Source organism: Dreissena polymorpha, chromosome 13, assembly GCF_020536995.1.
Source record: "Dreissena polymorpha isolate Duluth1 chromosome 13, UMN_Dpol_1.0, whole genome shotgun sequence".
In the NCBI taxonomy this organism is placed as follows: domain Eukaryota; kingdom Metazoa; phylum Mollusca; class Bivalvia; order Myida; family Dreissenidae; genus Dreissena; species Dreissena polymorpha.
In genome coordinates this window covers 16,956,163-16,972,170 of record NC_068367.1, presented here as the reverse complement: position 1 = coordinate 16,972,170, position 16,008 = coordinate 16,956,163, and the positions used below count along the sequence as shown (strand labels likewise).

The 16,008-nt window shown below is 34.1% G+C and overlaps 1 protein-coding gene and 2 long non-coding RNA genes across 8 annotated transcripts in view; 1 reads left to right on the top strand and 2 right to left on the bottom strand.

Annotated features, from left to right (window-relative positions):
* LOC127856250 (uncharacterized protein C10orf67, mitochondrial-like) overlaps positions 1 to 16,008 on the bottom strand; it is a 52,902-nt gene that overhangs the window by 27,545 nt on the left and 9,349 nt on the right. For 5 of the 6 annotated variants that reach the window (XM_052392348.1, XM_052392344.1, XM_052392346.1 and 2 more), the window contains 5 exons: positions 15,431 to 15,522; positions 12,795 to 12,846; positions 12,353 to 12,427; positions 11,530 to 11,706; positions 5,046 to 5,096 (listed from right to left, as the gene is read on the bottom strand). In XM_052392348.1, the coding sequence (XP_052248308.1) occupies positions 5,046 to 5,096; positions 11,530 to 11,706; positions 12,353 to 12,427; positions 12,795 to 12,846; positions 15,431 to 15,522 (447 nt within the window). The remainder of the gene's footprint in view (positions 1 to 5,045; positions 5,097 to 11,529; positions 11,707 to 12,352; positions 12,428 to 12,794; positions 12,847 to 15,430; positions 15,523 to 16,008) is intronic. The other variant, XM_052392347.1, reaches the window with a different exon arrangement.
* On the bottom strand, positions 1,139 to 2,231 carry LOC127856259 (uncharacterized). The gene is made up of 3 exons (XR_008037925.1): positions 1,958 to 2,231; positions 1,803 to 1,895; positions 1,139 to 1,740 (listed from the first exon to the last, which is right to left on the bottom strand). It is a non-coding gene; the product is annotated as an uncharacterized LOC127856259 (long non-coding RNA).
* On the top strand, positions 6,895 to 10,523 carry LOC127856258 (uncharacterized). The gene is made up of 4 exons (XR_008037924.1): positions 6,895 to 7,058; positions 7,770 to 7,870; positions 8,099 to 8,206; positions 10,375 to 10,523. It is a non-coding gene; the product is annotated as an uncharacterized LOC127856258 (long non-coding RNA).

Here is a 16,008-nt window from a genome sequence, read left to right as displayed (position 1 = left end):
TTTATGTTTCTAATTTAATAAACTATCAAGTTTGCATTTAAGTTAAGAAAGCAATTAATAATCTTAGCATACTATTTGTATTTAACATATTTCCCTCTCATAAAGATATACGCTCTACTGCTAACAGCCTCTTAAGATGGATTTATGAGCACATTGTTTAGTTTAATTTAGTTCAGACCTATTTATTTTAGCTGGATTGCATGGAAAGCCTCAGGCTTATAGAAACGCAAATAAATGCCTGCAGTAGAAACAGTCACACTGAGATGTTGCATGTTTACCCAAAGCATTACACAGACGCTCAGACATTTGGGTCAGTAGTATTGAGTTCTGACTTGTTTTGAATGGTTTAACTGTAAATCAGTACCTGAAAGTCTGGTTGCATGAAAACAGTATAAGCATAAAATATAATTTATCTGACATATTTTTCTAATTTTGAAATTATAAAACCATGCCCTTGACTACAATTTCTCCACTCCACAATCAGCCGTCATACTTACAGGTGGACGTACAGATGGCGCGGCTGACACAGGTGAATCCACGAAACTCTACACAAGTGAAAGATAGTATACACGTCTTTCCAAACATATGCAAATATGTATGAAAACATGTTCAGCAAAAATGTTGCAAATGTTCATCCCTCGTATTTGATTTAATAATGTTAATTACTGATTACAGTATAGGCATTAGTTATTTTGTTGTTGTTGCAATATTTGAACTATTATTCAAGAAGTTGGATCCTTTGTAATACTTATCAAAGAAACCTAATGCAATTGCATGAATTAATATCATCATTCCAAATTGTTTTTATGAAGTACAAAATATTTTGCCAACAAGCAATACTAGTATATATAATATTCTACCATTGTAACTCTGGTATTAAAATAGAAGACGCATATGAGATTAAATGTTAAAACATAACAAAAAACTTCCACATTACAATGCATTTCTTAATTTTTCATCCCAAACTGTTAAAGAGGCCACCACATAAAAACAATATTGTTAAAAGAATACACAAACCAAATCACAAACGCATGTAAATACAGTGACTACTATTACATACTTTTACTAAATAAATATTTTTCAAAATATACAACTCTCTCTACTTAGTTTTGCTAACTAAACATAATGTTTGGGCCTTTATAACAACATACTTTCATATTTAAACATTAACAGGCAATACAGCTATAACAAGTTTTAGGTTATTTGTACTTGAGTAATTGTCTGTTGAAAACTTTTAATGATATAATAAATCACAGCACAATGTTTACTAAGACCAATCTATGTACAGGGAATAAAGATACTAAAACAAGTCCACTTCATTTAAAAAAAAGATAGAAGAAAATATGGCGTTAAGGAACATGTACCTTACAGTTAAAATGTATCAAATAAATAAGTTGTAATCAATTCCTCCTTTCATAACTATTTGAGCTGTGTTATGCGAAAATGGGTCTTCTGACATATGGAGCCAGCATAGCTCCAGACCAGCCTGCACAATAGCGCAGTCTGCTAAGGTGCTACCCTGTCTGCCATAAAGTCACCCATGGGTTTCATGGTCTCATAGAAGACATGAAGCTCCTGAACAAACCTTATAGAAGACATGTAGCTCCTGAACAGACCTCATAGAAGACATGTAGCTCCTGAACAGACCTCATAGAAGACATGTAGCTCCTGAACAGACCTCATAGAAGACATGTAGCTCCTGAACAGACCTCATAGAAGACATGTAGCTCCTGAACAGACCTCATAGAAGACATGTAGCTCCTAAACAAACCTCATAGAAGACATGTAGCTCCTGAACAAACCTCATAGAAGACATGTAGCTCCTGAACAGACCTCATAGAAGACATGTAGCTCCTGAACAGACCTCATAGAAGACATGTAGCTCCTGAACAGACCTCATAGAAGACATGTAGCTCCTGAACAAACCTTATAGAAGACATGTAGCTCCTGAACAGACCTCATAGAAGACATGTAGCTCCTGAACAGACCTCATAGAAGACATGTAGCTCCTGAACAGACCTCATAGAAGACATGTAGCTCCTGAACAGACCTCATAGAAGACATGTAGCTCCTGAACAAACCTCATAGAAGACATGTAGCTCCTGAACAGACCTCATAGATGGGCATGCTGGATTAGAGCTACGCAGGCTGCATACGACATAAGACCCATATTCGCATGAGGCTGCTCATATCAGAATTACACACAAAGCATACATTCAACTCACCATGACTTTACCAGTAGGGCTCTGAAATATTTGTTTTGTACAATATAATGTCAAAAAATATGTAGTAATCTTATTGGAGAAGAGATCATATTAATACTTCAACTAGGCATTATCTGAAATAAATATTCAGATTTTGTTTAAGGGTAAATATAAAAAGACATTCCTTAATCCAATCGAGTGTAAGTAAAATGCAGTGGCATACAATAAACAAGGCCCATGAGGGCCTGAATCGCTCTACTGGTATATGTGCAAGTTTTGAAAGAATAAGATGGAAACTTTGTACTTAATCGCGCAAACAAGGAGAATTTTCTCAAATTCAAGGGGAGATTATTGTGTACTTATTTCTCTGATACTGCTCATATTCAATAGGGTTCAAGTCCTCATTGATATAAAGATACTGTGCAAATTTGGAAATAATTGGATGAAAACTGTGGAATTAATTGCGTAAACAAGCGGGATTTCAAAATTTTCTCATATTCAAGGGAGAGTCATTCTGGACTTATAACTTCAATATTGCTCTTTTTTCAAAAAGGTTTGAGTCCTCATTGATACAAAGACACTGCAAGTTTGCCAAGAGTTGGATGAAAATAATGGACTTTATCACATAAAAAAAACTGATTTTTCATTTTTTTCTCAAATTCAAGGGGAGATAATTCTGGACTTATAACTCCGATATTGCTCATTTTCAATAGGATTTGACTCATCATTCAGATAAAGACACTGTGCAAGTTTGGAAATGATTGGATGAAAACTGTGGACTTAATTGTGCAAACAAGCCTTATTTCACAATTTTCTCAAATTAAAGGGGAGATAATTCTGGACTTTTTACTCTGATGTAAGCCATTTTCAATAGGGTTCAAGTCCTCATTAATATAAAGACACTGAACAAGTTTGAAAAGAATCAGATGAAAACTGTGGACTTTATCGCGTAAACAAGAAAAAGTCTAACGCACGCAGGCATGCACGGACGGTCGACGGAAACCATGCCATGACATAAGCTCTTCAGGCCTTTGGCCAGTAGAGCTAAAAATTAACCACAGACTCATTCATAAAATACATATTTGATTTCAAAATTTAAATTCAAACAAAATATACTGTTCAAAACATATACAAAATACCTTTTATAAGGGTAGGTCTGCAAACATAACCAGTATTCTGGCATAATTAAATAATACATAAAAACAATAACAATATGTTGAGTGTGTTAAAACTGCAACACCAGTCGATTTATGACATAACATCCCACTATTAATAAAAAAACAACATCAAAAATACAAACAATACTAGCCAACAACACATAAACATTGTGATTGTACACAAAACATGTAAGAAAAAAACATTTTCATTAACCAAACAGGTTGTCATATTAAAGATATCACAGGCTCTTGAAGGGACCTGGGATCTCCAGCAAAGGTGATTATCTCGTCGCCTATCATTAACAAATCTTATAAATAGAATGAAAGCTTAGCTTGTCTTAACCATATTATATAATTATATTAACTTAATTCTTTCATTACTGATCGATACAATCGACGTAATCCAGGGACCTATACAAACAATATGTTTGTATAGGTCCCTGCGTAATCCTAGGTGAGCTAAACATATACTTAATAGAAACGAGAAGTTTATGTGGATATTAAATGCAAAAAATACCAATCCCTACACAATAAAAGAATAAAAATTTGAAAAGAACCTTCATTTCAAAAAAACAATGCATGTTGTTAAAAATAAAATAATAGTTAATTTTCAAGCATAACAGTGTCAGGCAATATATCAAGTGAGTTAATAAGCACAACAACATATATATTATGCATTCAGAGACAATTATTGTAATGTGAACAAGAGGTATGAGTGATGTTCAATATATAATTTGTATGTTAATATGTACCCAAGAAGACAGTGATTTCTGGTACCGATTTGTGCATAAAATGTTTAGTCATGACAACTATACCAAGAATATGTGTGGTAAGGTCAAGGACATTTTAGAGTCATAACCATTTAAATCAGTGATGATTAAGTGTTTTACCGCTTTATTTGACTAACAGATTCTATAGATTTATATACCATTATTTTTTGTCATTTTTGTTGGTAAGTTATGAAACTATTTCAGTGTATCCGTTTGACAAGCATCTGCGGAGTGGCGCTATATTATGAATTGATCCCAAAAAATTGCATTGAAATTATAATTCAACAAAGAGTTTGAATTTTAATTGTACTTTGCCCTAAATACTGAGAAAGAAAACATTTAGTTTAAATTTACTTACATGTATTTCTTTAACAAATATTGTAGAGATTCTGCTAAATTGAAGCCCTTCCAAATCTTACCAGTAAGCATGATTCAATCTAAGAAATTGAGATTAATGGATTTGATGCACAAAACAATTCAATGGAATGAAACCAAGAATAATTCTCAACAAGAGCTGTCACCATAGGATGACATATGACGCCTATAAACGCTTTGACAGAAGTTATGAGCATTTTTCGAAACCAAAATACTAAATCCTTGAAATGCACTAAGTGACCCTGTGACCTAGTTTTTGACCCAGCATTACCCATATTCAAACTTGACATAGTTCTTGTCTAGATACAACTTCTGACCAAGTTTGGTAAAGATCGGATGAAAACTATTTGAATTAGAGAGCGGAGACAAAAAGTGTGACAGACTGACAGACAGACTGACGGACAATGCGAAACAATATACCCCCTTTTCTTCGCAAGGGGGCATAAAAATAATAATAACACAATTGAAGAGAGGGTATCTAGAAATCACTTATCTCGGTACATATATGGTGTGTGTTAGTAAGGTAACATGAGTTTTACCGGAGACTGAGGAGAGACGGCAGAAGGTCGTTCTGAGTCCGCTATGGAAGGCTGTAAGCAAACTTAACTGTTCAGGGTCGTGCAAAAGTGCTGCAAGATTTTTTGTGTCTTGTTCTGTGAAAACTGGGCAAAATGCATGTGCGTAAAATGTTGTCCCAGATTAGCCTGTGCAGTCCACATAGGCTAATAAGGAACGACACTTTCCTCTTTAATGGTATTTTTCGTTTAAAGGAAGTCCCTTTTTACCGAAAATCTAGTTTAAGCAGAAAGTGTCGTCCCTGATTAGCCTGTGCAGACTGCACAGGCTAATCTGGGACGACACTTTACACACATGCATTATGCCCAGTTTTCTCAGAACGTGACTTATTTAACCTCAACATTGCAAGAAACCACTTCTACATCACAGGAATATTTGGAACTTATAGCGTGCATAATCACATGTACATAAGAACAATTCTTAACATGAAGTACCTATTTTGATGGAACTAAAAAAAGTCAAATGACAAACCAGTGTTATCGTGAACCATTTACAGTCTCCTTGTGTGGTATAGGGTCATATTATGCATATCCAAGCTATGTCAATAATAAAACAGCATTTAAGGTACTCATGAGATATAATTGTGAAGTACTAGCCAAATTCATGTAAAAAAAATCATTACGAATTTATAAACAAAAAGTAACAATTACTCTTAAAATGAAAGAAAAACCTGTTATTCAATACCATATTTTTTAAAAATATGAACACATCACACGTTCTGCTATACACTGCATTGAAGTAAATACATTTTAACAACAATGATATATTTGCAACATTACATCTTGTGCTTTCATTTATTCTCAGTATTAAGCTAGGAAAGTCTCCCAAACATCAAGTGATGAATCTGTTCTACCTGTACGAAAATTCTATGCAAATTCTGTATAGAGTCTGTACAAAATCTGCCCAGAAACAAGACAGAATTCATTTTTTTCTGTACAAAGAGGACACAGACACAGAATATACCTTGCAATCTGTACAGATTTTCTAAGCAGAATTACAATGAAGCAGAATTTTATCTGTAAAGATTATTACACAAGACAGAATTTTAACACTTATAATTTTTACAAGACAGATTTTTAGCACTTTGCATTTTAGCCAGGCAGAATTTCTGTACTTGGTAGAAAAATGAGGCAGAATGTTGGACTTAGAAAAAATTTAGATTCAACATTTCAAAATGGGACTTGTAAAATTTAAGAAACAGACTTCTGATTTCAGTTTCTTATTGTTTATTGCAGGAAACATTTCTCTATTCACCGAAAACTAACAGTTATGTTCAATTCATACAATAGTTAAAATGACCAAAAAATACAGCATATTATTAGCAAAAAAAAAACAAACAGCAGTACCTATTGTTCATACCATAAGGAACATAGAAAGTTACAATTTAATCCAACAGGCTTCAAGAAAAATCTACAATGGAGTGAAATAAGGTTTAATTTTTTTACAAAGTTTTTATTCTTTGCTTATTGCTGGATAAATTGTCCCAAAATACTGAAAATTGCTAGGACATTTTGTCTGCTGTTTGTCAGCAGTGACATTTTCAATGATATCCAAGATAGAGAGAGATCCAATTACCCAAGTTTACCGAAACACCAACGTCAGGTGTGATAAATTTACTCCTATTTCAGCACATTTACTTTACTTGGCTCTCGTTTTATGAAAATATTCATTTGAATGCCAGTGCTTAAACATAACAAATTTTGTGACAAAAAATAAAAATACCATTATTATTAAATAGGAACAATTAAGAAATTAAGACATAACATTATTAAAGTGTTGTTATATATATGGTTTTAAAGATGTTTGGTTAAGTCTACTTTAAAAAGGTGGTTTAGTCTACTTTGAAAAGGATAGTACACTTGTAAGTGTGCGACAAAATCTCAGAGACTTGACATTCGAAGTTTTCAAGCGAAAATCAAAATGTTCCATGAAATGGGGCGCAGAAGACTATGAGGAAAGAATTATTATTACCAGAGGTATGTTAAAATTTGCTTTTTCTTTCATCAAAATATGTATTAAATCTGTTGACAGTATTTGGCTTTGTTTGTAAATTTGTTTAAAATTGAAACTTTGGTTGTGCATATTCAACTTATAATGCATAAATCATAGTTTCCTAGTTTTTGTAACAATGGCCTTGACCTTGAAACGACTGGTCCCTGAATGAATTCCTATGCTAGGTCTGTATGTAAGCAATGAATCTGCATACAAATGATATATGCAGTATCGCCATCCAAACTCAAGTTATTGAGCAGAACTTTTTTTTAAGTCACCTTAGCACTAAATGCTCATGGTGAGCTATATGATGTCAGTCTATGTATGTATATATAAGATCTTTTAAGGAGGCTTTTAGATCACCTAAGCACAAGGTTGTTCTTATTGTAAGCTTTTGTGATTGCCTTTTATCCATTGTGCCTCAAACATTTACCATGTAAACACTGTTGTGGAAATATTTAATGTCAAATCTTTATGAAACTTGTTTTGAACATTTTTTTCAAATAATAGCACTTTTGCTCATATTAAAAAAACAACAACAATAATGAAATCTTCTGAACACAAGTGACAAACTGCACAAATCAATTGAGTTACTTTGGGTCTTAGGTACTGGTAAGCTCAATATTTTCCTTTGACCCTCATTTTATTTGCATTAGCAGGCAAGTTAATACAGATAAATGATTATAATTTTCCAGATGGTTCAACTGATGGAACATTATCCAACCACAATAAAAAGATTTGGATTGCGCAAGTTTTGCAGTGCTGCCTTTTACCTGATGGTGAAACTTAGTTCCGGGTATGTAAGGTATTAAAGTAAAAGTTTTTTTCATAAAAGTCTTTTTTTATTAGTCTTTTCGAGAAATAAACATTGATTGTATCATCATAAAGCATACATAACTTTGACAAATGCTTCAATTTAACGTTTGATTAGCAATGTTCACAGATTTTGATTTAGATCAACTTCTGTCTTAAAATATATTTTTTAGTTAAGTGGAATGAAGTGCTTTCATTTATTTTTAAACAGCCATAAATCCGAGGGAGACACAAGAACGGTCAAGATGTCAGGTTCTGGCGGGGAACAAGCATGACATAAAGCCTGTGCTGAATGCCGTCATCATTTCTGCCTGCAAAGGTACATTTTGTCTTGTTTTTTTTTTGCTAGGTATTTAACATAATTAAACAGTGGTAGGAATTTTATTTAAATTTATGACCAGGTTTTGAAAGAAGATAAAAAATGAGATTATTAAATGCGGGTAGGGCGTATCTGGTCAATAACTTAAGTTTGCCTAGACTCAATTGATGACCTTGCATTGAGGCCAAGATAGGGATTGCATACAGAGCCCAAATGTGTCACTAAAAATAAACAAGAAACCGTCGGAGACGGGTGATGCTCCCCAAAGTTTTTTTTTGTCACAATATTGCACTATATACTCAGATAAAAGAAAACGTCTTGAGGGCACAGTAGTTGGGGGGGCAAAAAATTTTTTATAGAAAATTTCAAAAGGCCATAACTCTGAGAAAAATCATCCAGCCAGAACCCGCTGATAATATGCACATCTCCTCTTGGTAGTGAAGCTTCCCATAAAGTTTCATTGAATTCCGTCATTAGTTGCTGAGAAATAGCCCTGACAAGAATTGCACTATATGAACAGTTAATGGAAAATTTCAAAGGGCCATAACTCTGTGAAAAATCATTCGGCCAGAACCCGCTGATAATATGCACATCTCCTCTTGGTAGTGAAGCTTCCCATAAAGTTTCATTGAATTCCGGTCATTAGTTGCTGAGAAATAGTCCGGACAAGAATTGCACTATATGTACAGTTAATGGAAAATTTTAAAGGGCCATAACTCTGTGAAAAATCATCCGACCAGAACCCGCTGATAATATGCACATCTCCTCTTGGTAATGAAGCTTCCCATAAAGTTTCATTGAATTCCGGTCATTAGTTGCTGAGAAATAGCCCGGACAAGAATTGCACTATATGTATAGTTAATGGAAAATTTCAAAGGGCCATTACTCTGTGAAAAATCATCCGACCAGAACCCGCTGATAATATGCACATCTTCTCTTGGTAGTGAAGCTTCCCATTAAGTTTCATTGAATTCTGGTCATTAGTTGCTGAGAAATAGCCCGGAAAAGAATTGCACTATATGTACAGTTAATGGAAAATTTCAAAGGGCCATAACTCTGTGAAAAATCATCCGACCAGAACCTGCTGATAATATACACATCTACTCTTGGTAGTGAAGCTTCTCATAAAGTTTCTTTGAATTCCGGTCATTAGTTGCTGAGAAATAGCCCGTACAAAAATTGTGCACGGACGGACACACGGACGGACAGACGAAGCAGCGACTATATGCTCCTCCCAAAATAAATTTTTGGGGAGTAAAAAAGGTTAACTTGAGCTTGGATGGAGGTATTGGACACAAATTGTGTGTTAGCTTTATCCTTTTTACAGCCATTCTCACCCTTCCTCTGAATGATGTAGTGCAGTTGTCTGTTACTCAACTTACTGACATTAGTTTCACTGTTTGGTATAAGCACTTGGTCCTGGTAAACCAGCTATTCCAGGATACTTTGAGTTGGTTAACTTACTGATATGACAGGCATATTGTTGATATGCTGTTGACAACAGCCAATAATCCAACAAAATCAAACAATAATGCAAATGTAGAAAATTTAGTTGTTTGCAGTTTAAGTCGGATCAAGGTCAAAGTAACATTTACTAAATACCAAAAAACTATTGGGATCGCATTTTAACTTTGGGTCTAATTAATACTAGAATCAAACAATGGTTTGAAATTCAATTGGATGTTTGTGCTATAAGTGAATTTTGTTGGGCTGGCACTTGATGTATGATGTCTTTAATACAGGTATGGCATTACTGTTTGAAACTGAGTAGTTAGAATAAATTGGTTTCACCATGTATCAGTTCTTTAGCTCGGCTGTTTTCGGAGAAAACCCGAGGTATTGTCATAGCCAGCTCGCCGTCCAGCGTCAGCCTTTCCGACGTGCTTAAACCTTGACATTTTGCTCTAAAATCAAAGTGCTTCCACCTACAAATTTTAAACTTCATATGTAGATGCAACTTGATGAGTTCTACACGCACACTCATTTTTGGGTCACTAGGTCAAATGTCAAGGTCACTGTGGCCTCTAAAAAAAATAAATATATATCTGACAAGCTTTTATTTATTCAAAACTGCACCCGCAGCCGAGCGTTGGCACCTGTTATGCGGTGCCCTTGTTGAGGAATGATATAAATATGTAAATGTGTAAACATTTATTTTTTTCCGATAGGTTATGTCTGGATGTGGTGCAAAGACCACAGCAAAACAGTGCCAGATGACACCTCCTTCAACAAGGCAGTGACACTCCAAATAGACTACTCCAGGAAATAAATGAAATCATCTTGTTTAAATTGAGACTAAAAAAATAGGGGGTGTTAGATTTTTTTAATTTTTACCCCGTCATAATGTGATCAATTCAACAACAACAAAAATATTGGTACTGTCAGTATATTTCACTGTGTACATTTTATTGTTTACATTTTATAATCTCATAAAAAAATGTTATTTATTGATGGTCTGTTTATTTTACTTTTTCTTCCTGCATACATTTTTTGTACAGAAAATTTTCTGTGCAGAATTTAATATTAAACCGATTTTATTCTGCACAGAATTCTATTCTCACATTTTGGTTCTCCCCAGATTTAATTCTGCCAGATTTTTTTCTGGTTCGAACAAATTCTGCTTAATTTAAATAATTCGTAAAATCTGTACAGAATTCGTTCTTTGTTTATATTGAAAAAATCTATAAATAGAAATCTGGTTCAACTCATTTAAAATGGACACCAAATATTTTCTGCACATATTCTACACAGATTTTGTGTATTTTATTCTGCACATAATCTGGTTGCAGTCTGCCCAAACATTTTCGTACAGGTTAATTTATGATAAACAATCATACCATAAATTGACAAAACCCTTAATACATGAATGCAATCTTGATAACTCAAAATTGATAACGCTACAATTTCTTTTAAAAGACAACTTATCAGACTAAAATAAATGAAACCTATATCACACATTTCATTGTTTCATTAATGTGAAAGTCAACTTATTTTATGAACTAATTTTCTTTATAGTTTCTCAAAGCGCCACATTTTCAGAATCCTTAGGAAAAAAGAACTAGTAATTTTTCTCTTGTTGATAAGACTCATGGGAAGTTTGATGGCACATTATTAATACCCCATAGTAACTTGTTCTAGCAAGACGCCCTTACACATTCTGTTTACTCTGGGTCTTAAAAACTGGAAAAAAACATAAAAGCCACTGAACAACTTACGCTTTCTAAATACTCCATAGTTATACTAAGTAAGACCCTCTCACACATTATACAAATCTCTGGGTCATAAAAATTGGCGGCGCACACAAAAGCAACTAAACAACTCACGCTTTCTGCAATGCTGGGCTCCTTGTTCTGAAGTTGTTGGATCTGCATCTTCAGCATGTGTATGATGGACTCATTGCGCTGAATGGTGGCCTGCATTTCCCGGTACTTCTCCTCCAGTTTATCCGCATCTCCCTCATGCTTGGACTTCTCTTGGCGCACTTTACGCTGCAGGTTTTTCTGGAAAATATAGAGACAATTGAGCTGCGTTCTTTGAAAAAAGTGAAATAAATGCATGCACAATAATTGAAGTATTAGATTAGCCTGTGCAGTCCGCACATCCGGGATGACACTTTCTGCTTATATATTTTTCGTTTTAAGAAAGTCTTTCCGAATCAAAATCAAGTCAAGGTGGAAAGTGTCATCGCTAATAAACCTGTGCTGACTGCACAGGGTTAACAGGGGAAGACACTTTACGCACGTGCATCAAGCCCAGTTTTCTTGAAAAGAGGCTTTGTTATCAATGAAACACTTAGTATTTAATCCTATTATTTTGTGATCTTAAAGAATAGAAATTAGTATTTATGCTGCCTAATTTATTCAGCAAACATCAACATTTAATTTTTTTTTTTTACAAAAATATTAATAAGGATGAAAATATTAAAAGTCATAATATGAACCAGCATGTAATATGACTTGTTATGCAAAATATGTCAGTGCTTAAATTCTCTTAAAAATTTGGACCAATACAAGTGATTAATAGCAGGTATTGTTGTATTGCTATTATTCTAGAGTTTGCTATACATGATAGTGTATAAGAGAGACATAGATGGTTGTATACATTTTCAGTATTGAAATAAGGCACGAGATCTTGCTATGGGCTTACATTGTACAGAATGGCAACTCTGGCAATAGCGTCAGAAAGCTGTTGTCGAAAAGCTCTCCGTACCGTTCCAACCCTCTGAAAAATTATGCTCTACATTTTCTAACACTTTAAAATACATGCAATATAAAATAATGTTTATATATATGTGTATATATATATATACATATTCAATGTGTGTGTATTATATTTTAAGGATGCTGTAAGATAAGATTGCTTTCAACATGCTACTTTTCATTTATAATTTAAATGATCTTAGACATGAGATGTTATGTAAAAGATAGTAAGTGTATGTAAAATGATTCCATGGCACAGGCAAATAATATCCTAAGTATAACAAACTTGTACAAAATTATTAAAGTGTTCTTTCAGTCCTTTGATTTGACTCATGGCTTCTTTGATAGCAGATTGCCAGTTTATTTAATGCTCAAATATCTTGTATTACCTCTTGATGCATTTTCTCCAGATCTGCAACCCTCTCATTTATTCGACAATAGCTGGAATGCAAGTCTAAATGTGAATTAAGATTCCAGACATGTAAGTAAATAAAAATGTTGCAAATATTTTGTAGTTTATTTACCAATAAAATTAATCTTTTCTTGCCATCATTAATTTAAGTAATGTTATCAGAGTCCTGATAAACAATTTTAATGGCCACATTGGTTAAATTTATAAAACTCATTACCATTAGACAATACCTCATGCTTGCATAAAACACTTGTATCTTTGAGATATTTTATTCAATTTACTCAAAATAGCAGTAAAACAGTAATAAACTTGTGAACTGGAATGTCTACCAAATTAAGGAAAGAATGCATATATTGCACAAAAGAATCACATGCTTACCTAACTGCACTGAGATTTCACTTAATATTATACATGAGCCCTGATCTTGGAAACAACAGGCTTAATGCAGTCCGCACAGGCTTATCAGGGACACAACAGGCTTAATGCAGTCCGCGCAGGCTTATCAGGGACACAACAGGCTTAATGCAGTCCGCACAGGCTTATCAGGGACACAACAGGCTTAATGCAGTCCGCACAGGCTTATCAGGGACACAACAGGCTTAATGCAGTCCGCACAGGCTTATCAGGGACACAACAGGCTTAATGCAGTCCGCACAGGCTTATCAGGGACACAACAGGCTTAATGCAGTCCGCACAGGCCTATCAGGGACACAACAGGCTTAATGCAGTCCGCACAGGCCTATCAGGGACACAACAGGCTTAATGCAGTCCGCACAGGCTTATCAGGGACACAACAGGCTTAATGCAGTCCGCACAGGCTTATCAGGGACACAACAGGCTTAATGCAGTCCGCACAGGCTTATCAGGGACACAACAGGCTTAATGCAGTCCGCACAGGCTTATCAGGGACACAACAGGCTTAATGCAGTCCGCACAGGCTTATCAGGGACACAACAGGCTTAATGCAGTCCGCACAGGCTTATCAGGGACTACACATTGTGCTCTTATAGAAATATTTTGTAAAAGGAATTGTATTGAAAACAAAATCAAGATTATGCAGAAAGTGTTGTCTCATATTAGCCTGTGCAGACTGCACAGGCTAAGAATGGGAAACTACTTATGCACATGGGTTAAGCCTGTTTTCTTATCATTATTCTCCTAACAGCTTAATTTAACAATATCAGATATATCTTTTGCAAAATGATGTTGTTTTGCAGTAATTTCTCTTAGTTTTCATGAAATTGCATGAAAGGCTTATTATAACATAAAATTTCAATTTATCAAATATTGTTAAATGGAATGTTCTACCAAAATGGACTTGTACCTGTTCCATATCGTTTGATGACATTCAGAAATTTTTAGTGCAAGGAGTAATCGCAGGAAGCGTACACAAGGTTTATTACAACATCTCTTTAAACAGTTAACAGCCGATTGATCATGTTCTGTCACCATTAAAGATTGTTTCAGTTGCATAAAAAATAAATAAATTATAAACTGTAAAATATTCAGATAACATAGTGAAATGCCATGTAATTTTACAGACACACACAAAATATACTGATAAAAAACGCAGGAAAATGTGCTGTTCAATGATTTGTATGCATATCTTTATCGCTAAATGAAGATGCATTATTATCAAAGCCTGGTCAGGTTTCTTCAAAAATAAACATTGCACTTTTGAAGTAATGCATCAGATCCCCATAAAGGAGGATTGATGTATAGAGCTGACATAAGATTGTAATATGACATCCCCCACTGGCAGATTAAGTTGCCTTACTGATAACTGAATACTTTATCTCCCAGTTTTACGAAAAATACTGAAGTCAGATGCTGAGATACACACACATATTGCGCATTCAACATTCCTATAAAACTATAAACCACAGCAGTTTTTATTTCAATCAATTATTATCAGTTCAACAAAAACATGCTCCAGCATATTTAAAAAAACCGGTTGGCACAATTCTTGTTTGCTGCTTTAAAGATAAACAGCTAGGGATAGAATGCGACATAACAATGAGCAGAAGGCTTGTTCCAATTACATTCTTTATCTCATCTGAATTCATTTTATTTCACCTTAAAATGAAATTCAGGCAAGTTTTGAGATGAACAGATAAGCAGAGACATAACTCACTGGTGAAGAAAATGACAAAAAATGGCTTATCTATTTTATGCATACACATTTTTATACAATTTATAATTTTTGTATTTCTATTGATGCAGTATGACCTGTGTACAAGGTTAATATCAAGATGATGATGTTTTTAATTTAAACTTTTTATACTTTAGTATCTTGTTCATCAGAACAGAAGTGCTTTCATAAATAAAAAGTGAGAAATTATCTGATTTATCCCCAAAAAAGGTTAATTAATCGCAAAAGTAATGCACCAAAATTTGACAGGCTTTTAGCCTTATATATTACTGATATAATGAGTTTATGTTATACTATGCTATGAATATGATCTTCCTGTAAAAACATTTTATTTTTATTTTTGTAGATGTTATTTATGTTCTACAAAACATACCTTTGTCTTTAAATTGACATGTTTTAAGATTGTCCTTATTGTTAAAAAATATAAAAAAATAGATGTATTTAGCATTCTTCATACTTACAGCTCAACTGATTTTTCTCTAAGCTTTGATTCATAATCTGCCTTCATGACATGCTTGGCAAGATTGATGTCTCTCTTCAACTCATCTACATCCTGTGAAGAACAAAGCAAGGGATGAAGGTGAACCAGGGCTTATTCATCAAATTAAAGAAGGGGCCTTGGTCCCCTCATTTTGTAAAGAAAATGGGCAAAAAAATGAGTGGCCAACTGTAAGAAATAGTGTAAAAATGACTCGCAAACTGTGCAACATTTTGAATATTTGAAGAGCAAATTTCGTTTAACAGTGAAAATTTGAGTCACAAACTTCTCAATCTTTAAGAAGGAAAAAGGCCCTGTGAACCAATTGTATTTGACTACAATTCTATATCAAATACGAATTTGTCATGCTCAGCTTTCTTTATTAACCCTTTGCATGCTGGGAAATTTGTCTTCTGCAAAAATGTTGTCTGCTAAATTTCTAAAATAAGCATTTTCTTTGATTTTTTTTCAAAGAATACTATCAGAATAGCAAACAGTTTGGATCCTGATGAGACGCCATGTTCTGTGACATCTAATCTAGATCCAAACTGTTTGCAAAGG